Source organism: Thalassophryne amazonica, chromosome 17 (genome assembly GCF_902500255.1).
Source record: "Thalassophryne amazonica chromosome 17, fThaAma1.1, whole genome shotgun sequence".
In the NCBI taxonomy this organism is placed as follows: domain Eukaryota; kingdom Metazoa; phylum Chordata; class Actinopteri; order Batrachoidiformes; family Batrachoididae; genus Thalassophryne; species Thalassophryne amazonica.
Window position 1 is genome coordinate 67225638 of NC_047119.1, and position 25749 is coordinate 67251386.

General features: G+C 39.8%; 1 protein-coding gene across 1 annotated transcript in view; it reads left to right on the plus strand.

Moving 5' to 3' along the window:
* The window catches only part of naif1 (nuclear apoptosis inducing factor 1), a 32937-nt gene extending 10148 nt beyond the window's left edge, over positions 1–22789 (plus strand). The window contains exon 3 of the mRNA XM_034192877.1: positions 21655–22789. Within this exon, the coding sequence (XP_034048768.1) occupies positions 21655–22205 (551 nt within the window). The 3' untranslated portion in view covers positions 22206–22789. The remainder of the gene's footprint in view (positions 1–21654) is intronic.
* The last annotated feature ends 2960 nt before the right edge of the window (positions 22790–25749 follow it).

Here is a 25749-nt window from a genome sequence, read left to right on the forward strand (position 1 = left end):
AAGTTTGTCCAATTACTTATGGCCTCTGAAAATGGAGGGGCTGTGATTCCTGCACGGATACTGTGATTTTTTTTTTTTTTTTTTTAAGTGCTTGGAATTAAAGCTGAAAGTCGGCACTACAAGCACATCTTAAATGTTTTATCTTATCTCCACTGAGGTGGAGTGAAATTCAAATATGTACCAAACTGTCAGAGTCAAAGGTCAACCTACCTACATATGTTTGGGGGGGAGCAGACATACAGTCTCCATACACATCCATGTCTGTCTCCAGCAAAGCACCACTGTTGAGAGTTTAGCAATTTAAAAACAGGTTAAAGTATTTTTTGAAATGATAGCAAACACACTGAGAACTTCAGTTGTTGTGTGCTTTGGCTCCCCCTGGTGGAGGTTTTTTCTTTGTTTCATAGAGAATGGCTCAGGCTTCTTGTTTGAGAGGTGCCTTCAATCAGTCAATCAATTTTATTTATATAGCGCCAAATCACAACAAACAGTTGCCCCAAGGCGCTTTATATTGTAAGGCAAGGCCATACAATAATTATGTAAAAACCCCAACGGTCAAAACGACCCCCTGTGAGGAAGCACTTGGCAACAGTGGGAAGGAAAAACTCCCTTTTAACAGGAAGAAACCTCCAGCAGAACCAGGCTCAGGGAGGGGCAGTCTTCTGCTGGGACTGGTTGGGGCTGAGGGAGAGAACCAGGAAAAAGACATGCTGTGGAGGGGAACAGAGATCAATCACTAATGATTAAATGCAGAGTGGTGCATACGGAGCAAAAAGAGAAAGAAACACGCAGTGCATCATGGGAACCCCCCAGCAGTCTAAGTCTATAGCAGCGTAACTAAGGGATGGTTCAGGGTCACCTGATCCAGCCCTAACTATAAGCTTTAGCAAAAAGGAAAGTTTTAAGCCTAATCTTAAAAGTAGAGAGGGTGTCTGTCTCCCTGATCTGAATTGGGAGCTGGTTCCACAGGAGAGGAGCCTGAAAGCTGAAGGCTCTGCCTCCCATTCTACTCTTACAAACCCTAGGAACTACAAGTAAGCCTGCAGTCTGAGAGCGAAGCGCTCTATTGGGGTGATATGGTACTATGAGGTCCCTAAGATAAAATGGGACCTGATTATTCAAAACCTTATAAGTAAGAAGAAGAATTTTAAATTCTATTCTAGAATTAACAGGAAGCCAATGAAGAGAGGCCAATATGGGTGAGATATGCTCTCTCCTTCTAGTCCCTGTCAGTACTCTAGCTGCAGCATTTTGAATTAACTGAAGGCTTTTCAGGGAACTTTTAGGACAACCTGATAATAATGAATTACAATAGTCCAGCCACAGTATTACTAGAGGTCAGGGTAATGCCATCCAGAGTAAGGATCTGGTTAGACACCATGTTTCTAAGATTTGTGGGGCCAAGTACAATAACTTCAGTTTTATCTGAGTTTAAAAGCAGGAAATTAGAGGTCATCCATGTCTTTATGTCTGTAAGACAATCCTGCAGTTTAGCTAATTGGTGTGTGTCCTCTGGCTTCATGGATAGATAAAGCTGGGTATCATCTACGTAACAATGAAAATTTAAGCAATGCCGTCTAATAATACTGCCTAAGGGAAACATGTATAAAGTGAATAAAATTGGTCCTAGCACAGAACCTTGTGGAACTCCATAATTAACCTTAGTCTGTGAAGAAGATTCCCCATTTACATGAACAAATTGTAATCTATTAGATAAATATGATTCAAACCACCGCAGCACAGTGCCTTTAATACCTATGGCATGCTCTAATCTCTGTAATAAAATTTTATGGTCAACAGTATCAAAAGCAGCACTGAGGTCTAACAGAACAAGCACAGAAATGAGTCCACTGTCTGAGGCTATAAGAAGATCATTTGTAACCTTCACTAATGCTGTTTCTGTACTATGATGAATTCTAAAACCTGACTGAAACTCTTAATTAGCTAAGATAGCTGGGTCAAGTGATGGCTTTTTAAGTAATGGTTTAATTACTGCCACCTTAAAAGCCTGTGGTACATAGCCAACTAATAAAGATAGATTGATCATATTTAAGATCGAAGCATTAATTAATGGTAGGGCTTCCTTGAGCAGCCTGGTAGGAATGGGGTCTAATAGACATGTTGATGGTTTGGAGGAAGTAACTAATGAAAATAACTCAGACAGAACAATTGGAGAGAAAGCGTCTAACCAAATACCAGCATCACTGAAAGCAGCCAAAGATAATGATACGTCTTTGGGATGGTTATGAGTAATTTTTTCTCTAATAGTTAAAATTTTATTAGCAAAGAAAGTCATGAAGTCATTACTAGTTAAAGTTAAAGGAATACTCGGCTCAATAGAGCTCTTACTCTTTGTCAGCCTGGCTACAGTGCTGAAAAGAAACCTGGGGTTGTTCTTATTTTCTTCAATTAGTGATGAGTAGTAAGATGTCCTAGCTTTACGGAGGGCTTTTTTATAGAGCAACAGACTCTTTTTCCAGGCTAAGTGAAGATCTTCTAAATTAGTGAGACGCCATTTCCTCTCCAACTTACGGGTTATCTGCTTTAAGCTGCGAGTTTGTGAGTTATACCACGGAGTCAGGCACTTCTGATTTAAAGCTCTCTTTTTCAGAGGAGCTACAGCATCCAAAGTTGTCTTCAATGATGTAAAACTATTGACGAGATACTCTATCTCACGTACAGAGTTTAGGTAGCTACTCTGCACTGTGTTGGTATATGGCATTAGAGAACATAAAGAAGGAATCATATCCTTAAACCTAGTTACAGCGCTTTCTGAAAGACTTCTAGTGTAATGAAACTTATTCCCCACTGCTGGGTAGTCCATCAGAGTAAATGTAAATGTTATTGAGAAATGATCAGACAGAAGGGAGTTTTCAGGGAATACTGTTAAGTCTTCAATTTCCATACCATAAGTCAGAACAAGATCTAAGATATGATTAAAGTGGTGGGTGGATTCATTTACATTTTGAGCAAAGCCAATAGAGTCTAATAATAGATTAAATGCAGTGTTGAGGCTGTCATTCTCAGCATCTGTGTGGATGTTAAAATCGCCCACTATAATTATCTTATCTGAGCTAAGCACTAAGTCAGACAAAAGGTCTGAAAATTCACAGAGAAACTCACAGTAACGACCAGGTGGACGATAGATAATAACAAATAAAACATGCCTTGCTGCTTTTACTGTTTTATTTTTCTTCTACCATGATCATTTCTCCTCAAAGCAGCAACAGAGTAAAGGAACATGCAGAAGCTGTCAGACTACTCAGTTTAGGTCACCGGAATGAGAAAAGTTGGACCTGCACACACTAAGAACGATAGCACAGCTGTGGAAACATGCAGTACTTATTTTGTGCACCCCTGAAATATGTTTTCTTTGATTTGGTTTCATCACAGACTGTATGAACCGAGATACTTCATGTTTTTGTGGTCAACAAGTCTGTTCATGCATTTAAAGCCTGAAACACATTCTACACTAAGACATTTCCCATCTAATGTTGTTTACAGTAGTGTTCAGAATAATAGTAGTGCTATGTGACTAAAAAGATTAATCCAGGTTTTGAGTATATTTCTTATTGTTACATGGGAAACAAGGTACCAGTAGATTCAGTAGATTCTCACAAATCCAACAAGACCAAGCATTCATGATATGCACACTCTTAAGGCTATGAAATTGGGCTATTAGTAAAAAAAAAAAAAGTAGAAAAGGGGGTGTTCACAATAATAGTAGTGTGGCATTCAGTCAGTGAGTTCGTCAATTTTGTGGAACAAACAGGTGTGAATCAGGTGTCCCCTATTTCAGGATGAACCCAGCACCTGTTGAACATGCTTTTCTCTTTGAAAGCCTGAGGAAAATGGGACGTTCAAGACATTGTTCAGAAGAACAGCATAGTTTGATTAAAAAGTTGATTGGAGAGGTGAAAACTTATATGCAGGTGCAAACAATTATAGGCTGTTCATCTACAATGATCTCCAATGCTTTAAAATGGACAAAAAACCAGAGACACATCGAAGAACCATCAAAATGGATAGAAGAATAACCAGAATGGCAAAGGCTCACCCATTGATCAGCTCTAGGATGATCAAAGACATTCTGGAGTTACTTGTAAGTGCTGTGACAGTTAGAAGACGCCTGTGTGAAGCTAATTTATTTGCAAGAATCCCCCGCAAAGTCCCTCCTTTTAAATAAAAGACGTGCAAAAGAGGTTAGAATTTGCCAAAGAACACATCAACTGGCCTAAAGAGAAATGGAGGAATATATTTTGTGGACTGATGAGAGTAAAATTGTTCTTTTTGGGTCCAAGCACCGCAGACAGTTTGTGAGACGACCCCCAAACTCTGAATTCAAGCCACAGTTCACAGTGAAGACAGTGAAGCATGGTGGTGCAAGCATCATGATATGGGCATGTTTCTCCTACTATGGTGTTGGGCCTATATATCGCATACCAGGTATCATGGATCAGTTTCAAAATACTTGAAGAGGTCATGTTGCCTTATGCTGAAGAGGACATGCCCTTGAAATGGGTGTTTCAACAAGACAATGTCCCCAAGCACACTAGTAAACATGCAAAATCTTGGTACCACACCAACAAAATTAATGCCTCGCAGATGTGAAGAAATCATGACAAACTGTGGTTATACAACTAAATACTAGTTTAGTGATTCAAAGGATTGCTAAAAAAGCAGTTTGAACATAATAGTTTTGAGCTTGTAGCGTCAACAGCAGATGCTACTATTATTGTGAACACCCCCTTTTCTACTTTTTTTTACTAATAGCCCAATTTCATAGCCTTAAGAGTGTGCATATCATGAATGCTTGGTCTTGTTGGATTTGTGAGAATCTACTGAATCTACTGGTACCTTGTTTCCCATGTAACAATAAGAAATATACTCAAAACCTGGATTAATCTGCTGTCTTGGCCAGGTCACAATTGGAAAAGAGATGTCAATCTCAATGAGTTTTTTACCTGGGTAAATAAAGGAAATGAAAATGATATGAATAATCTTTTTAGTCACATAGCACTACTATTATTCTGAACACTACTGTATATTGAATAAATCTTCTGAGTAGGTTTGAACAAACACATGTATATTTGTGACTCCAAGTCCAACAACAGTTTTGAAAAACTGAGGATCATGCAAAACCATTGACAGTTTAATCTGTGATCTGTCCATCTATATGTGACGGAGGGCTGCAGGAGTCGCTGTGAATGTGGAGGTCAGTAGGCCTCAATCCCCAGACACCTAAAGGATTCTCTGGCCACTTGGGTCAGAGCCTGGGTTCTCAGCCGACTGGTCAGAGCGTCTGCCTCCCATGCCAGAGATCGTAAGTTTGTGTCCCGAGGGGAGCGAGTGGGAGAAGTCAAACAAAACACAATGCAGAACAAGCTACTACACGTGGAAATTGTTGATTGAGCTACTTGGATTAGTAAATGGAATAGTTTTGACTGTGCTGAATGCTTGGTCTCTAAAGTAAAGGTCAAATAGTGTTGACGTCCATTGAATTCTATGACATGTGACGTGTTACCCCGTAACGTGATAACCAAGCATGATACATGGTGCAAACTATTCCTTTTTGAAACCCTATTAACTCAACCAATAATTTGCATCACCTCTGAACAAAACTGGAGCAACTCTAACTTTTGACCCCTGAACAAACTTAAACGTTGTCACCATTTTTGTTGTTTTTGTCCCATAAATCTATAGAATTCAGTCATAGATAGGCCAAACTATACCTTTCTGGAATCTTAACAATCAGACAAATAATGTGGTATAATTTTCAATATGACTGGAGCATTTTTATATTTAGACCCCTATGTCGCTGCCTATTGAAAATTCAAGTGGCCTGTCAGTCTTTTCAAAAGAGTAATATATAAGGTGTACTTTTGCCAAATTTGGTGCCTGTATAACCATTTGAAGGATTCCTCTGTAAATATTCTGTTATCTGCTGCACTAGGAGCACAGCTATCGAGCTAATTACTGTCACTATAAGGAGACAACATGTGAGTAAACTTCTTTCTGCCACTGAACAGACGATCATATGTGAGGTGAACATACAGTGTAATTTAAATATAATTTAAACTCCTTTTTAGTGCATTTATAAAATAAACTCACTATTAATTTTCTTCTTGTTAAGAGCTGTCCGTGTACAGTAAAACTCGCATATAATGGATTCAGGTGGACCAGCAAATTTTGTCCATTATAATCAAAATCTGTTATATGTATAAAATGGACAGCATCCATAATATTTATAAAACAGACAAAATTCCTTTTTTTTCTAAGTCCGCTGTGGAGTGGTACTTTAAAATCCTAAAGCTTGATTTGTAGTTCTGTAACTCTGTGGCCATGGAATGGCGTCTACGTGCGCCTGACCCCTTTAAAGCTCTCCATCGCGTCTTTATGCAGATTGCTGCAGGAACAGTGGCTTTTTCTGGATTAGTTTGTCCCTCAACGAGCTCCACTTCTTTATGCAATCATCAACTTCCAAACCAACGATTATGATACATACAGTTTCCCTCTATGAACTGGGGGTCATTTGAGCATCTTTTTCCTCCTTGTTGTAAAGTCATATTTTCAGTCTTTTTTCTGCTAAACGTATTCGATCCATGATCAAAATTTAATCGGCGGGTGCACTGCAAAAACTTGTACAATATGATGGGAAAGGAAAGAGTGAAAAGTCACCAATAACAGCCTTTGCAGTCTCAGTCGTTTAGCAGTTGCATGTCAGGCTCCCGGGAGGGTTCGCAGCCAGGCAGAGGGCTCTGATCTAAAGCGGTTTGGTTCACCACACCCAGGGATATGGGTGAATCTTAACACCATATTACAGTGCAGGCAACAAGCAGCATTTTGATAATAATCGCCGGCCTTGAATTATGCCCTGCCTCATTTAGGTCCCATGTCTCAGCACGGTTTGAAAAAATAAATGCCCAGTCTTTTAATCATGGAAATATGGTACCCAATTATTTCAAATCGGCGAGTGTCAGTGCTGAGCTGCATTTCACACCTTTGTTACTGGCACGTCCAGATTGCTCTGTTCAATATATGCGAGGGGTTTTTAATGTAAATGCATTGCGATCGGACAGGACGTTTTGCCTGATGTGAGTGAAAATCTGTTATGGGTGATTCTTAGACTACGGGCACTTATTATGTCCTTTGATCATATTGTATGAAAAACAGAAAAAAGGGGAAATTTCACACTTTTATAGTTATCTTTACAATGAAAGTGTGTTAAGAAATTTGTTCTAGTAGTCTGTGATGACTTTTTCACCTTTTTTCAGCATCATTATATGCAAATATTGCTGTTTTGTGCTTGTCCCACACCCAGACTTTTGATCTTCAATGATAAAAATTAATGGTAAAGAAACGTTTTTTCTAATGTTTTAAAATATCTCTGAATAAAATATCAGTAAAATAATCAAAACATAATTGGGGTAATCAGTGTCATACAACTGTTGTGATTTTTTTTAAACAAAATGTAGTTGTCCCACACTATTGCCGTAATTTCCACCACAACACTGTAATGTCCCTAAACAGTTTGTATGAAAGATTGTTTGGGTAGTTTCTATGGAGATAAACAGTGACATCAGAGCACATCTATATAGCGCCACATCACAACAAACAGTTGCCCCAAGGTGCTTTATATTGTAAGGCAATGGTGTGGTGGAAATTACATTTACAAGGCCAATAGTGCCCGTAGTTAAAGAATCACCCTTATACAAAATCCATTATATATGCCGTTTATTACATGGAAATCCATACAAAAGCACTGGGACTTTTGTTTTTGTCTAGTGAGTGCAAATATTCATTTTATACAATGACAGTTTGGGCGACTTTTACTGTACTTCCAAACGTTCCCATTGGTTACAGCAAAAACAAAACAAAGGCTAACGTTCCTTGAACTTTTAGGGAACCACCCATATGAAACGTTGGCCAGTAGTTACACTGCTACCACCCCACAACGTTATGTTTAGTTGTTTTTCGGTTGTTTTGAGAACCAGTGCTGACAGTTTTGTTTCCTTGATTTTTACACTAGGCCAGCCTAGTTTCATTAATTTCTTATTATTCATTAATTGCTTATTATTATTGCACCAAAGTGCAAAGAGTAAAATACAAAATGTATATTTGTTTTGAATTCAGTGAAATGGAGACAAGCTACACAAACATGGGTCTACAAAGAATGCAATGCCATACAAAGTTAATTATGTTGTTTAATTCCAAATGGGCCCATTTACTGTGTGTGTGTGTGTGTGTGTGTGTGTGTGTGTGTGTGTGTGTGTGTGTGTGTGTGTGTGTGTGTGTGTGTGTGTGTGTGTGTGTGTGTGTGTGTGTGTGTGGTAGGCAGGAGTGCCTGATAATGCAAGTTTGACTGCTATTAAGATTCCACATATTAAATGGCCGATTAGCTGGCCACTGCATTTTATCTTCTGCAAACATGTTTAAAGACAACATTATTGGTGCTGGATTTGGTGGACCCCTTGCAACAGTTTTTTTCCCCTGATGATTTGGCATGCATTCTCCTTTTTCTCTTGGCTATGAAAAACTGAGCATATTATTATTATTAGTGCAGCCTTCATTCATTGTTTCTCCATTCATTGTTTATATAGCACATTAATTGAACCAAAGATGAAATAGAAAAAGTAAAGTAGGCTACAATAAAATAAGTAGGCCTAGATGTCTCAAGTTGTTTTAAATTCAGTAAAATGCAGACACACTCAAGTCAAGGGCCTAATTACTTGATAATGATAATTGTGAGGCTACTTCTATTCAGATTCCACACATTAAATGGCTGATTAGCTGCCCCCCCCCCCCCCCCCCGCACAGTTAGTGACAAAACCAAACTGAACCAAAGCTGAAATAGAAAGAGTAAAGTACGCTACAATAAAATAAGTATACATGTCGAAAGTTGTATGAAGTCAAGTAGACTGCAATAAAAAGTAAAATGTGGATGTCTCAATAAGTAGCCTATTCCAAACTGAGTTTTAAATTCACACAAAAATAACTAGACCATGAGCCATTATGCTAATGCCTACTTGCCATTCAGAGGTAAATGGCTGGGCTATTAAGGCCAAAAATTCTGGCTTTTGGGAACTGGTTTGACCAGTTTTTGTTTTTGTAACAGACAAAGCAGCTACAGCAACACTTTGCAAGTCCAATAGATTGCCTTGCTGGCTGATTGGCCTCCAGGTTGCCTGACGTGGTGGGGGGTGTGGCTGTGAAGACATGGATAATTGGGCTGATCGCAATGAACAGAATCAATTGCCTTCGGACGCAGAGAGCACCTTTTGGATTCTGCTTGATGATAAGACCTGGGATTCACTCTTGAAAAGGTAACATTCATTTTTGTTGACTAGTTAAAGGTGCACTGTGTAGGATGGTGGCCAGAGTAGGTATACTATGGCAACTATGGCATACTATGCTCACTGAAACTGTGCTGCCTATTGCCAAATTTGATCTTTTCATGAACATTTACTAAATAATAAACTAATATTTACTAGTATGACCAAAGTACAGTAAGTACTGGAGCTAAAAATGTCTATTTCTGGAAATTCAAAATGGCAGCCATGGAGAAGATACACCTTTTCATGTATGAAAAGTGCAATTTTCCCAGTCAGAGTTTGATGGTGGTGGCAAGTATTCGTGAAAAAGGTCATATTTGTGATTGGGCAGCATGAATTCTGGAAAGAAACTGCTAAAAATATTACACAGTGCACCTTTAAAGACTAGCTTATATACACTGTCATTGGCTGGAGCTTCACTGCTCTTTTGCAGTATTGTTCCTTGTGACATTTTTACAAATTTGATCAATGTTAAACGGTGGCACAATAGGCTTGAAATTTTAAATGGCAGTAAAGGCGTTTTTAGCAAAATCAGTGAAATGTGTGTTTTTGGACTATTTTGATCAAAAGTAGTTCTGAGAACCATTTGGCAGAATGCTCCAGTTCTCTTTCCACGTCCCCAGATTTGAAATCCCTAGTGCATGTTTTTGCAGCCTTCCTTTAGCAAGGTTTTAGCCCCTGTGCACTAATCCTTTAGCCATGTTTTGGGTGCTTGATGTTCTGGGGAAGTGGAAAGACAACAGGAGAATTCTTCCAAATGTCTTTATTACTAGCTTTGATCAAAACAGCCTCAAAACAAACTTTGCTCAGATAAAAACACCCATTCACTGCAATTCATAATTTTAAGCTTACTGTGTAACATTCAATTTAACATGAATTGAATTTGCTAGAAATCTGCAAGGAAATTATGGTAGTGCAAAGGAACAATACTGCAAGTGCAGAGTGGGATTTTGTAAAGTTGTAATTTTCAAGGGGCGTTTGATGCAGCCTAATCTATATTGGTCTGTTAGACCATTTTGTTACACATTGGTTTTGCTTTCCTGCTCAATTGAATGCAATGCTATGGTCATATGTCACACATATTCTTACCTCATCCCCAATTTAATCCTGTGTGTATTTTTGTCAAGTGCAAGTATGGTTGCAAACTGAAACACCGTGTTTAAATTTATGTTGGTGCTGTAATGTTGTATTTAAATTTTCCCCATGCACTGAAGTAGACAGGGAGCAGGCACTGTCCCAGACCACCAACAACCAGTAAAAATCTATTTAAGCATAAAAACTCAAAAAGAAAAAATAATATAGCACCTTCAACTGCAACACAGACTAAAACAGTTAAATGTGGTCTATTAAACATTAGGTCTCTCTCTTCTAAGTCCCTGTTAGTAAATGATATAATAATGGATCAACATATTGATTTATTCTGCCTTACAGAAACCTGGTTACAGCAGGATGAATATGTTAGTTTAAATGAGTCAACACCCCCGAGTCACACTAACTGCCAGAATGCTCGTAGCACGGGCCGAGGCGGAGGATTAGCAGCAATCTTCCATTCCAGCTTATTAATTAATCAAAAACCCAGACAGAGCTTTAATTCATTTGAAAGCTTGACTCTTAGTCTTCTCCATCCAAAATGGAAGTCCCAAAAACCAGTTTTATTTGTTGTTATCTATAGTCCTCCTGGTCGTTACTGTGAGTTTCTCTGTGAATTTTCAGAACTTTTGTCTGACTTAGTGCTTAGCTCAGATAAGATAATTATAGTGGGCGATTTTAACATCCACACAGATGCTGAGAATGACAGCCTCAACACTGCATTAATCTATTGTTAGACTCGATTGGCTTTGCTCAAAATGTAAATGAGTCCACCCACCACTTTAATCATATCTTAGATCTTGTTCTGACTTATGGTATGGAAATTGAAGACTTAACAGTATTCCCTGAAAACCCCCTTCTGTCTGATCATTTCTTAATAACATTTACATTTACTCTGATGGACTACCCAGCAGTGGGGAATAAGTTTCATTACAGTAGAAGTCTTTCAGAAAGCGCTGTAACTAGGTTTAAGGATATGATTCCTTCTTTATGTTCTCTAATGCCATATACCAACACAGGGCAGAGTAGCTACCTAAACTCTGTGAGTAAGATAGATTATCAATCAATCAATCAATCAATTTTTTTTTTTTTTATATAGCGCCAAATCACAACAAACAGTTGCCCCAAGGCGCTTTATATTGTAAGGCAAGGCCATACAATAATTATGTAAAACCCCAACGGTCAAAACAACCCCCTGTGAGCAAGCACTTGGCTACAGTGGGAAGGAAAAACTCCCTTTTAACAGGAAGAAACCTCCAGCAGAACCAGGCTCAGGGAGGGGCAGTCTTCTGCTGGGACTGGTTGGGGCTAAGGGAGAGAACCAGGAAAAAGACATGCTGTGGAGGGGAGCAGAGATCGATCACTAATGATTAAATGCAGAGTGGTGCATACAGAGCAAAAAGAGAAAGAAACAGTGCATCATGGGAACCCCCCAGCAGTCCACGTCTATTGCAGCATAACTAAGGGATGGTTCAGGGTCACCTGATCCAGCCCTAACTATAAGCTTTAGCAAAAAGGAAAGTTTTAAGCCTAATCTTAAAAGTAGAGAGGGTGTCTGTCTCCCTGATCTGAATTGGGAGCTGGTTCCACAGGAGAGGAGCCTGAAAGCTGAAGGCTCTGCCTCCCATTCTACTCTTACAAACCCTAGGAACTACAAGTAAGCCTGCAGTCTGAGAGCGAAGCGCTCTATTGGGGTGATATGGTACTATGAGGTCCCTAAGATAAGATGGGACCTGATTATTCAAAACCTTATAAGTAAGAAGAAGAATTTTAAATTCTATTCTAGAATTAACAGGAAGCCAATGAAGAGAGGCCAATATGGGTGAGATATGCTCTCTCCTTCTAGTCCCTGTCAGTACTCTAGCTGCAGCATTTTGAATTAACTGAAGGCTTTTCAGGGAACTTTTAGGACAACCTGATAATAATGAATTACAATAGTCCAGCCTAGAGGAAATAAATGCATGAATTAGTTTTTCAGCATCACTCTGAGACAAGACCTTTCTAATTTAGAGATATTGCATAAATGCCATCCAGAGTAAGGATCTGGTTAGACACCATGTTTCTAAGATTTGTGGGGCCAAGTACAATAACTTCAGTTTTATCTGAGTTTAAAAGCAGGAAATTAGAGGTCATCCATGTCTTTATGTCTGTAAGACAATCCTGCAGTTTAGCTAATTGGTGTGTGTCCTCTGGCTTCATGGATAGATAAAGCTGGGTATCATCTGCGTAACAATGAAAATTTAAGCAATACCGTCTAATAATACTGCCTAAGGGAAGCATGTATAAAGTGAATAAAATTGGTCCTAGCACAGAACCTTGTGGAACTCCATAATTAACTTTAGTCTGTGAAGAAGATTCCCCATTTACATGAACAAATTGTAATCTATTAGACAAATATGATTCAAACCACCACAGCGCAGTGCCTTTAATACCTATGGCATGCTCTAATCTCTGTAATAAAATTTTATGGTCAACAGTATCAAAAGCAGCACTGAGGTCTAACAGAACAAGCACAGAGATGAGTCCACTGTCCGAGGCCATAAGAAGATCATTTGTAACCTTCACTAATGCTGTTTCTGTACTATGATGAATTCTAAAACCTGACTGAAACTCTTCAAATAGACCATTCCTCTGCAGATGATCAGTTAGCTGTTTTACAACTACCCTTTCAAGAATTTTTGAGAGAAAAGGAAGGTTGGAGATTGGCCTATAATTAGCTAAGATAGCTGGGTCAAGTGATGGTTTTTTAAAGTAATGGTTTAATTACTGCCACCTTAAAAGCCTGTGGTACATAGCCAACTAACAAAGATAGATTGATCATATTTAAGATCGAAGCATTAAATAATGGTAGGGCTTCCTTGAGCAGCCTGGTAGGAATGGGGTCTAATAAACATGTTGATGGTTTGGATGAAGTAACTAATGAAAATAACTCAGACAGAACAATCGGAGAGAAAGAGTCTAACCAAATACCGGCATCACTGAAAGCAGCCAAAGATAACGATACATCTTTGGGATGGTTATGAGTATTTTTCTCTAATAGTTAAAATTTTGTTAGCAAAGAAAGTCATGAAGTCATTTCTAGTTAAAGTTAATGGAATACACAGCTCAATAGAGCTCTGACTCTTTGTCAGCCTGGCTACAGTGCTGAAAAGAAACCTGGGGTTGTTCTTATTTTCTTCAATTAGTGATGAGTAGAAAGATGTCCTAGCTTTACGGAGGGCTTTTTTATAGAGCAACAGACTCTTTTTCCAGGCTAAGTGAAGATCTTCTAAATTAGTGAGACGCCATTTCCTCTCCAACTTACGGGTTATCTGCTTTAAGCTACGAGTTTGTGAGTTATACCACGGAGTCAGGCACTTCTGATTTAAAGCTCTCTTTTTCAGAGGAGCTACAGCATCCAAAGTTGTCTTCAATGAGGATGTAAAACTACTGACGAGATACTCTATCTCACTTACAGAGTTTAGGTAGCTACTCTGCACTGTGTTGGTATATGGCATTAGAGAACATAAAGAAGGAATCATATCCTTAAACCTAGTTACAGCGCTTTCTGAAAGACTTCTAGTGTAATGAAACTTATTCCCCACTGCTGGGTAGTCCATCAGAGTAAATGTAAATGTTATTAAGAAATGATCAGACAGAAGGGAGTTTTCAGGGAATACTGTTAAGTCTTCTATTTCCATACCATAAGTCAGAACAAGATCTAAGATATGATTAAAGTGGTGGGTGGACTCATTTACATTTTGAGCAAAGCCAATAGAGTCTAATTGTTGTGAAAGTGTAGTGACACGGACCCACAACAGGGGGCGCAAATGAACGGTCAATAGATGAGCCAAAAGGTAACAATTTAATGTTGTGAAATGTGCACAACGAATATACAGACAATCTCAGAATATGATTACAGTCAAATTACAAAGGGGACGTGTGGGCAGGCTCGAGGATAGAAGACGTCTGTCCTGAGAAGGGCCGGAACCACACGATTTCTGCCACCACCGAACCTGGTGAATACTGGAGCCGCCAAGTCCCGAATTCCCAGGTGATCACCGTCTCCGACTGTCGGATCTGGTACTGCTGGCGAGAACAAAGACAGTCAAATGTGGGTGTGTGTACACCCAGTAACAACGGTGGGAATGCCACCTCCACCTCTCACTCAATATGTGATGAGTATCGCAGTGATTCCTCAGGGGAAAAGAGTGCCGTCCTGCACTCACTCAGCTTCCACAGATAGAGGAACCGGTACTCCTGCAAACACTCACAATATACAGATATATTGTAACACAAAACGGCTGAGGATATTACCTTCAATGAAGTACGATATCTCGGCGATGAGGTGGAGATGACGTCTGGGTTTTATGGAGTGAGGTGATGAAGAATGAGTGACAGCTGTCAGGAAGTAATGAGTAACAGCTGTCACTCCCGGCTGTGTCCGTGGCGGCAGCGCCCTCTCGTGCCTGAAGCCCGCACTTCAGGCAGGGCGCCCTCTGGTGGTGGGCCAGCAGTACCTCCTCTTCTGGCGGCCCACACAACACTAATAATAGATTAAATGCAGTGTTGAGGCTGTCATTCTCAGCATCTGTGTGGATTTTAAAATCGCCCACTATAATTATCTTATCTGAGCTAAGCACTAAGTCAGTCAGTAGTTTTATATCCTCATTGAGGACAACTTTGGATGCTGTAGCTCCTCTGAAAAAGAGAGCTTTAAATCAGAAGTGCCTGACTCCGTGGTATAACTCACAAACTCGTAGCTTAAAGCAGATAACCCGTAAGTTGGAGAGGAAATGGCGTCTCACTAATTTAGAAGATCTTCACTTAGCCTGGAAAAAGAGTCTGTTGCTCTATAAAAAAGCCCTCCGTAAAGCTAGGACATCTTTCTACTCATCACTAATTGAAGAAAATAAGAACAACCCCAGGTTTCTTTTCAGCACTGTAGCCAGGCTGACAAAGAGTCAGAGCTCTATTGAGCTGAGTATTCCATTAACTTTAACTAGTAATGACTTCATGACTTTCTTTGCTAATAAAATTTTAACTATTAGAGAAAAAATTATTCATAATCATCCCAAAGACGTATCGTTCTCTTTGGCTGCTTTCAGTGATGCCGGTATTTGGTTAGACTCTTTCTCTCCGATTGTTCTGTCTGAGTTATTTTCGTTAGTTACTTCCTCCAAACCATCAACATGTCTATTAGACCCCATTCCTACCAGGCTGCTCAAGGAAGCCCTACCATTAATTAATGCTTCGATCTTAAATATGATCAATCTGTCTTTATTAGTTGGCTATGTACCACAGGCTTTTAAGGTGGCAGTAATTAAACCATTACTCAAAAAGCCATCACTTGACCCAGCTATCTTAGCTAATTATAGGCCAATCTCCAACCTTCCTTTTCTCTCAAAAATTCTTGAAAGGGTAGTTGTAAAACAGCTAACTGATCATCTGCAGAGGAATGGTCTATTTGAAGAGTTTCAGTCAGGGTTTAGAATTCATCATAGTACAGAAACAGCATTAGTGAAGGTTACAAATGATCTTCTTATGGCCACACACACCAATTAGCTAAACTGCAGGATTGTCTTACAGACATAAAGACATGGATGACCTCTAATTTCCTGCTTTTAAACTCAGATAAAACTGAAGTTATTGTACTTGGCCCCACAAATCTTAGAAACATGGTGTCTAACCAGATCCTTACTCTGGATGGCATTACCCTGACCTCTAGTAATACTGTGAGAAATCTTGGAGTCATTTTTGATCAGGATATGTCATTCAAAGCGCATATTAAACAAATATGTAGGACTGCTTTTTTGCATTTACGCAATATCTCTAAAATTAGAAAGGTCTTGTCTCAGAGTGATGCTGAAAAACTAATTCATGCATTTATTTCCTCTAGGCTGGACTATTGTAATTCATTATTATCAGGATGTCCTAAAAGTTCCCTGAAAAGCCTTCAGTTAATTCAAATGCTGCAGCTAGAGTACTGACAGGGACTAGGAGAGAGCATGTTTGTTGTGATTTTGGCGCTATATAAATGAAACTGATTGATTTGAAGTTTGCACCACACAGACGGTAAATTAAACTTCAGTCTGTCTTTTATCAGTCGCTGAGTAGTCACAATAATTAAATGAAACGTTGGCACTAAGTTGGTTTAAACTTTTTTGTTTCTTATTCTTTTTAGGTCAGCTGGTCCTCAAGACTGAAAACGCACACCAAAATTTGCACCCATCACCTGTTTTTGCCATTTTTATTCTTATTTTTTGCATTTTATTTATATTGTATTTTTTTTTTTTGCCTTGATTGCATTTTATTACAAAACAGTATTATAATGTTGCACTGTTCTTACCCATGTTGTATTCCTGATATTTTTCTATTAAACATTCTCTCATCCTCAAAACTGAAAACGCACACCAAATTATATGCACCCGCACCCGTTTTTGCCATTTTTATTCTTATTTTTTGTATTTTATTTATTTATATATATATATATATATATATATATATATATATATATATAATATATTTTTGCCTTGATTGCATTTTATTACGAAATAGTATTATAATGTTGCACTGTTACCCTCTTACCCATGTTGTATTCCTGATATTTTTCTATTAAACATTCTTGTCTTGCAACATTTGCCTGGTCATTCATCACTGCTTATGCTCTGAAGTAAATAGCTGTCATGCATGCAAAACGTTTACAATGAATTACAAACTACAGAAATATGACAACATTATGGGAAAGAACATCGGGAACCAAATATGTAACCAACAAGGTTACTAGAATGTAGTAGGGGAACTTTGTGGGAACCAACACATAATAAACAAGGTTGGGGGAACATCAGGAGCACGTCTAGGGAACCAAATATGTAACCAACAAGGTTATGGGAACCATATGGGAACATTGAGGGAACAAACATGACATGAACAAGAATAAAGGGACGGTGTGAGAACAGTGAGGGAACCAAATGGGAACCACATGCGTAACGTTCTGAGAACCAAAATTAAACTTTCCTGCCAACCAAGTGAGAACCAAAACAGAACCAAATATGACTTTCAGGGAACGTAGCAAGAACCGAACCGGAACCAAGGGCTCGTGTTCCAGGAACGTTCTGGGAACCAAAAATTGAGAGCTGTTTGCTACAAAACATTTAACAGGCAGGTACTAAAATTTTTGATTTCAGACTTAACAAATGTTTTTAACTGTTAACCTTTATTGACTCTGCCTGTACAAAAAAAAAAGAAAAAGTTAGCGGTTTAAAAATGATCAGACCTAAATTTATCAGAAGCTGAAGGCTTAAAAAGTTATCTGAAAAGCTAACCTGATAATGATGACATTAGCTTCGATAATTAGCGGTTAGCTGATTAGTTAATGTGTGCCCACCCCTGCATACATACAATGAAATAGTCCTCTGCATTTAAGCCATACTGGGCTGTAACCGTAAAAAAACACATTACAGTATTTCTTTAGAGCAAAGAGCGCTTTTTTTCTTCTTCTTTCTTTCATGACCTTATTCTGGTGGATCTGAGGGCCCCTTCAGGAAGCAAGGCATTTTGTGACAGATTTACAAGGTCTGTCCATAAAGTATTGTACCTCTTTATTTTTTTTAAACTATATGGATTTGATTCATATGTTTTCATGTCAAACAAGCTTGAACCCTTGTGCGCATGCATGAGTTTTTCCACGCCTGTCGGTGACGTCATTCTCCTGTGAGCACGCCTTGTGGAAGGAGTGGTCCCGCCCCGTCGTCGGATTTTCATTGTCTGGAAATGGCGGATTTTCCGGCAGATTTCACTTTTAACAAGAGATTTTGTCATGGAAAGCCGCGCGGAGGCTTCGCGCGTCATGACCGATTCGCTTTGGAAGCGAGACAAAGGAACACACTCCGTTTCGACAAGTTTGGACATGTTTATCTCGGCTTTCAATGCTTACCAGTCCAGTAAGTATCAGTGAAATTGTGGAGAGCTGGACATGTCCAAAGGTGTTCCTTTGTCTCGCTTCCAAAGCGAATCGGTCGTGACGTGCGAAGCCTCCGCGCGGCTTTCCATGACAAAATCTCTTGTTAAAAGTGAAATCTGCCGGAAAATGGCTGATGTCCAGCTCTTGTGATAACCAGAGAAAGAGCACACGACGGTCTCGTATCCACAGAGCCATCAGCTCAGAAATGGTCCGGTGGCTTGTGCCGTGTCATCGCAGTTTGGAGCGTGGCGCGCTGAGCGTCCTTAAAGGGGTCTTTAAAGCTGTACTACCAGACCTTATTCTCTGTGAAGCCCGTAAAATTTTCACCGAAAGCCAGATACATTTTTCGAATGGTTTCCAAGTGCCAGTTTCTAACAGCATCTGAAAAAATTCTGATGGTAAAAAAAGTCCTTTTCATTCCGCCATTTCCAGACAATGAAAATCCGACGACGGGGCGGGACCACTCCTTCCACAAGGTGTGCTCACAGGCGAATGACGTCACCGACAGGCGTGAAAAACTCACGCATGTGCACAAGGGTTCAAGCTTGTCTGACGTGAAAACATATGAATCAAATCCATATAGTTAAAATAAAAAGGTACAATACTTTATGGACAGACCTCGTACACCACACCTTCACTTTGGGCTAAAAGCGGAGCTAATAATAATGTGCTGTGGCGTGGGAGCAGTCGGCTTGTCACCTCTCCCTCTCCCGCTGGCTGAAGGCACAGACCATCGGGCCTGCCTTGCGGGTGGCTTCGCTCTCTGGATGGGCTCCTTTCATGGATCCTCTCAGCTACGGGCCCACCAGGACCACATGTTGTGATCACACAACAGATTGTTTTGTTTTTGAGTCTCTTTCCAGAGCTCAGTCAGCTTTTTGGGTCTTTTCCGCTTCCTCTTTAACTGTGAATTATCAAACGGACTTTTTTAATGAAAGACGTGCGGACGGGTCTGCGCGTCGGGATGCAGCCGGTGCAGTGCGGCGGCACAGGAAAAACACCTCTGTGTTGATAACCATTTGTAAAATCCAGGCGGCTTTTGATGGCTTTCAGTGGAGTGAGTATATGAGAAATTGTTTAACAGCTGGACATGTTCCAACTTGTCCTTAAGGCTTCCAACAGAGGTGTTTTTCCTGTGGCGGAGCGTCGCGGTGGCTGCGAGCCGATGCTGCAATCCGCCCGCACGTCTTTCATTAAATAAATCTTTAACAGTGGAATATCCGGATAAAATGCTGAAACTGACTTCTTCTGAAACTTCTCTGTTCTCTCACGACGTCCTGGATCAATAGAGCCTGAAATGTGGAGGTTTTCAGCTTGAAACAGGCTGACGACGGCGCCTGGGACCGCTGCACGACGTCTCGCTCCGTGGGAAGTCCTTAAAGCGACAGTATCACCTCAAAATCTCTCATCAGCCGTTAAAATTTTCACCGAAAACCAGCTTAATTTTTCGAACCGTGTCCACTTCGATGTGTCTCACAGGTTTAGAAAAAATTTTGATCAAACAAAGCGCCAGTCTCTCAGCAACTTCTCAGACAAAGGAATTCCGACGAGGGGCTGGACGACTCCTCCCACAAGGAGTGCTCACAGGCTAATGACGTCACCGACAGGCGTGGAAAAACTCACGCATGCGCACGAGGGTTCAAGCATGTCTGACGTAAAAACATATGAATGAAATCCATATAGTTTTAAAAAAAAAATAAAAAGGACCTATACTTTATGGACAGCCCTCGTATTAGTGATTATAATATAGTGGATTTTTTATTTAGGATTTTTTTTTCTATGAAACAGGTACATGCATTTCAAATCTGAAACATGTCACGAGGGACTAAAAATATCAGCTATTTTTAAAATATTGTTTCCTTCTTGAAAACAGTAAGTGTACTGTATGTTAGCATAACACGTTATTATTAAATATTAAAACCATTCACAAAAATAATATAGTCTTACCTGTCTGTTTCAGTGAAATCATCTTCAGTCTGATGAAAACGTCTGAAAATAATTTAAGTTGTTGTCCTGGCTGAAGAAAAGTCCATGACTGCTCGAGTCTCTACTGTACCCACCTGGGACCAGCTTGGTCAACTACAGGTGTAATCCATTCATTGCGTCTGCAGCTGATGGATCGAGTCTCTGCTGTGAATGGATCCTCTTGTTCCACTGTGGGTTCTTTGCGCTGCAAGTTAAAAGACTCGCAGTGCCTCATCTGCTCGTAATGTCTCAGTCTACACACGATGAAATTATCCCATGAGCCACAAAACAATAAAATAAAATAATGTACAAATACTCAGTTTTGCACCCGTGTGGAGTGGAGAAGCCGCAGACACCGTACATGGGCGCTCGTCAATATAAGTGTTGTTGCTTGTTGCTTGCTGTTGCAACAACAAGCAACAGTAAGTGTTCCACCTGCCAATCAAAAGGATTCTGCCGTAGAGAATTAACCATTCTGAAACGTATAAAAAACGTGCATCACCGACCCAAACCACTCAGTGGAAACGGGGCTGTCAGTAGCCTGTAAAAATCCATAAATTAATGGGGCTATTAAGATAATGGTTCTGGCGCTGATGTCACTTCCTCCTTTTTCTCCAATGTCGGGACTCGCAAGGAAATTCCTGGTTTTTAGTGATGCGCAGTTCTAAATCCGAATATTTATCTCTTCAGTAATTGCATATCAGGAAAGGCTAAATTTTAAACTGTTGTTTAATTTTAGTCTTAGATACTCAAAAAAAACAAAAACATTACATATCGTGTCACCTACAGTTTAAGTGTAACCTGACTTGGTTTTAAGTGCGTGCTGAAAGTAATCAAGCCCTGTTAGGAAGTTTCCACCTCCTGTTTTTTTTTTTTTTTTTTTAACAAAAAGCTAGTTTAATGGTGTGTTTCTCATTTCAAGTGTAAAGAAAATTTGTGGTCATGAATCATGCTTTTTTCCGCATATAAGTTGCACTGCACTATAAGTCGCAGGACCTCTCAAACTAGGAAAAAAAACTTGACTTATACTCCGGAAAATATGGATTATAGACTGTGTACAAGATCACACGCAGTAATTTTGTATTTTACGCCTGTGGAGATGGTCATTTTTACCAGCTTGAGTTGGTCTGTGGTTCTGCCGAGGAGAATGTGAAGTTTGAAATGTTTTGTACTTCTACTAATCTTAACCCTCTTTGGCCTCTATTGTTGTGTTTATGAAACAGTTTTCTTTGCCCTTGTGCAGTAGAGTAAAACCAGTGACCTGCTTTGGCCTCAGCTGCAAAAAGCTAAAAACTTTGATTTTTTTTCCTTTCCTCTTGTTGCCAGAGGAAACAACTTACCACACACTGGAGGAGGGACGAGTAGTGGAGTACTGCACCACCACTGTCACTGATGCCACGCCCACCGTAGTAGCAGCTGTCGAGACGCCGGTGGAGATGCTCGCCCCGTCTTCGGTTTCCCCCCCGTCACCTCAGGGTCAGGCCAAACCGAAGGAGCTGAAGAACCGGATCGCTCTGAACTCAGCACGCCTGCTACAGGAACAGAGAGTCACCAATGTTCACATTCGACAGATCGCCCAGCACTTAGAGGGCCAGAACGAGATACTGCAGATGATGCGGCGCTCTCAGGAAGCTCAGGCGTACGCCCAGGAGAGGCAAGCCCAGGCACTGGAAGGGACCCAGGCTGCTCTGCTGGCATTAGTGCAGATGCTCCGGCCTGCTCTTAAAGACCTGCGCAAATTCCTGCAGAGTGGGACCGAGGTCGCCACCTCCAGCAGCGTGCCAGCGAGCGCGCCCACTGATGAGGGCAGAGCAGAGGAACAGAACCGGCCCAAAACCCCACCACCGCCAACACAGCAAGCCGAGGAGCCACAGTAGATGCTGTGTGTGTGTGTTTGTGCACATCATAACCTTCTGTCAGACTCTCAAAACCAAAACTACACAAACATGATGTGAGTAGCACGCAGACAGAGGTTTGGCGGTGTGTAATCTGAACATTCATGGAAATGGAGAAAAGTTCATGTTGAGGATATTCCTGGTTGACCACTTTTTCAGAATCGAGCCCATTTTATTTGATACCGAGTACGACACAGGAGACCATCCTCCAGACCCCCTGAGTGAACGTGAGCATTTTTCTGGTGTCTGCCTGAAAGTTGTTCTGCAGTTTAATCTGCATGAAGAATCATCAGTGGTTTGTAAGATTAGAGACACCTGCAGCCTTCAGTTAGTGTCGTCAGGACTCGGCATCTTCAGGACTAAATAACACCTTAAGACTGACACCACTGCAGACTGTACTTTAATCAACCAGAATGTGTGAGATTCTGGCTTAGAAGGTTCACTCATGTAGTTATAGGTAAAGTAACATGTATTATACAGTGATACACTGTATCATTTTCTTTTTAATTAAATATTACATCATCCACTCTGACTTTTGGGTACTAAGATAAACACCGTATTTTTTCAGAATATGTTGCATTTTTTTAACGAGATTGAAGGTTTTGCAGCTTATACTCTGGTGCAGGTTATACAAAAAGATTCTTATTATTATTATCATCATCATGATCATCATTATTATTTATATAGGGCTTTCCCAGAATCATCACACTGAACAAAATAAACAAACAATAAAAGTAATAATAAAAGTACACTTCAACAATGCACAAGAATACCAAATTAAGTAACATATTATGGACAAAATGTTGTCTATTGGATGTTTTTTGATCATCTTGCTTATTTTTGGAATTTAAAAGTCCTTGTGGTACACACCACAGGATGAGGGCTTTCGGCATAACTCCACTGTTCACTTCTCCATGTGTCATCTGACAATTCTTTTTGTACAAATGTTGTTACAGTGCCCTCCAAAAGTATTGGAACACTTGGTATTTCACACATTTTAATATGTTTATGCCAGTTCAAATACAAAAAAAAAAAAAACAACAAAAAAAAACAAATGTCTAAAATGATTTTGCTTAAACTCAGGCAGAAAGTGAATCTCTACAACTTGATGTAAATTAATTAAAAATATAAAAGCTAAGATGATGGTTGCATAAGTAATGGAACCCTCTAGTACAACCCCAATTCCAATGAAGTTGGGACGCTGTGTGAAATGTAAATAAAAACAGAATGCAATGATTTGCAAATCCTCTTCAACCTATATTCAATTGAATACACCACAAAGACAAGATATTTAATGTTCAAACTGATAAACTTTATTGTTTTTGTGCAAATATTTGCTCAATTTGAAATGGATGCCTACAAATCATTGTATTTTTTTTATTTACATTTCATACAACATCCCAACTTGATGTCTCTGAGTTGGCAGTGACACTGAGCACACAGGACTCTGAGGGATCTTGAGCACCACACCGCACTGGTTGATACCCACCAAACACAGGACCTTAATGCTACGGTTACGTTAGCTACAAACGACGGGGACACGCAGATGGCTTTGTCATGCACATGACATCTCCTTAATATGTCTTGTAAATCACATCAGAGTGTTTATTTCTCATTATATAATGGCTGAGTGGATCCTTGTCATTTGATTGGTGCTTTGTATGTCACATGACACGGATTATTCACCCTGTTTGTGTTGTGCTGCATTTACTGTACAAATTAGCTTCCATTTATTGTGCAAATTTGGTTCCATATGTTTTGTACCATTACACCCGCACCAGCACATGCTAGTGGGGGCAGCATTTAGCTAAACATGGCGGAGTTTGTTTTGCTGATGGACGAGGATTTGAACAAGCTAACTGACTACGCTAATTCTTCTAACACACGCAAAAAAACAAATCCACTGCTGTAAGCCATCTGGAGACATGAAGAGCTGTTAGGATGAAGATGAAGTTAGGATGAAAAGCTGGACAAATTTCTGACGTGATTTTTCGCTGGACTGAAGAAGTGCACGGAGTCAGTGCACGGCATCGCAGACTACATCGTCAGAATTATTTTTTAACTATCTGACTGTTTTTGTAAGTTGACCGAGAACAAATTTTGGACTCCTATTTAAAGTTCGTGTTGGACTGTTGGACCAGTGATGAACACCAAAATGTAAGTCCATTTTCTGTTGTTTATAACTTAATAAAATATCAAATGACAAGGATCTATTTTAGCCGTTATATAAAACAAATAATGTTTTTTAATTTATTCAGTGGAAGGAACATTTCATTGAATGGAACATTCCATATTTCACCTCATGAAATATTCGTACCATAGAACTCATAACCATTCATTATTTGTATGCAGTCTTTTACAAAACATATGAGAAACAGCTGATTGGGAATGTTTTCTGCCGTTGTGTGATCAATTTGTTTGAATGAACGATCAGCTGACATTATGCTGCCTATTCACTCTGATTGGAAGTCACAGTGTCACGTCACTCAGTATTTGTAGAAAACAGACTTCAGGACTATTTTGGCGTCACCTAGCTGGTGGCGTAGTGACTGTTGTCTTGTGCTGTTGCAAAACACCCACTCTGATTAAAAATGAATGGTTTGCTGCCGCTTTGCTGTTAATGTGATCATCACGTTAGAGCTCACCAGTGGTTTCTCCTTTCCCTGCAGCTTCCTTCCACACCTGAAAGCAGATAAATGCGCGGTGCGCTGTAATTGTCTTGTAGACTTAAATGCATGTAAATAAGCCGGTCTGCTCTGTGTAACCTTGATCCCGCCAGATCTCAGAAGCTAAGCAGTGTGGCATCTGTTTAGTACTTGGATGGGAGTCCTCTTTGGAACTCCGGCAGCTGTGTGTGTTTCTCCAGGTATAACTAGAGTTGCATCAGGAAGGGCATCTGGCGTAAAACTTATGCCAAATACCAATGTGGACCTGGCTGTCTCCGCTGTGGCGACCCCGACCCAAAAAATGGGAGCAGCCGAAATGACATCACACACTTGAATGCATGTAAATGTGCTGTAATCATCTTCCATACTTGAATGCATTTAAAGGGTTGTAATTGCTTTTCATAACTGAAAAAGTGCAGTAATCACCTTCTGTATATGAATGTATTTAAATGCAGTCTTCTATACTTGAATGCGTTTCAGAGCACTGTGGGCCATAATTGTGTTCCATGCATGTAAATGTGTTGTAATCAACTTTCATATTTGCAGTGGCAGTTCTACACTGAATTACTCCCCAGGCAAGCCCCCGCACCACCATTTTTTTTGTTGCACAAACAGCCATTTAAAAAAAAAAAAATTAATTTATGATTATTTTTAATATTTTAGAAGTCCCTCTGAAATTGCAATTGAAATTGACATCAAAAGACCGCAGGCTACAAAACATCCATGAATTGCAATTGTGAATGAACATGCCCTGCTATCTGGTTGTTAAGTGTGACGTAACACATCATATGATTTTCAACTTCCAGGTCCAAACAAAAAAGGTGCGCTGTCATTAACATTAAGAACTTCACTGAGACGCT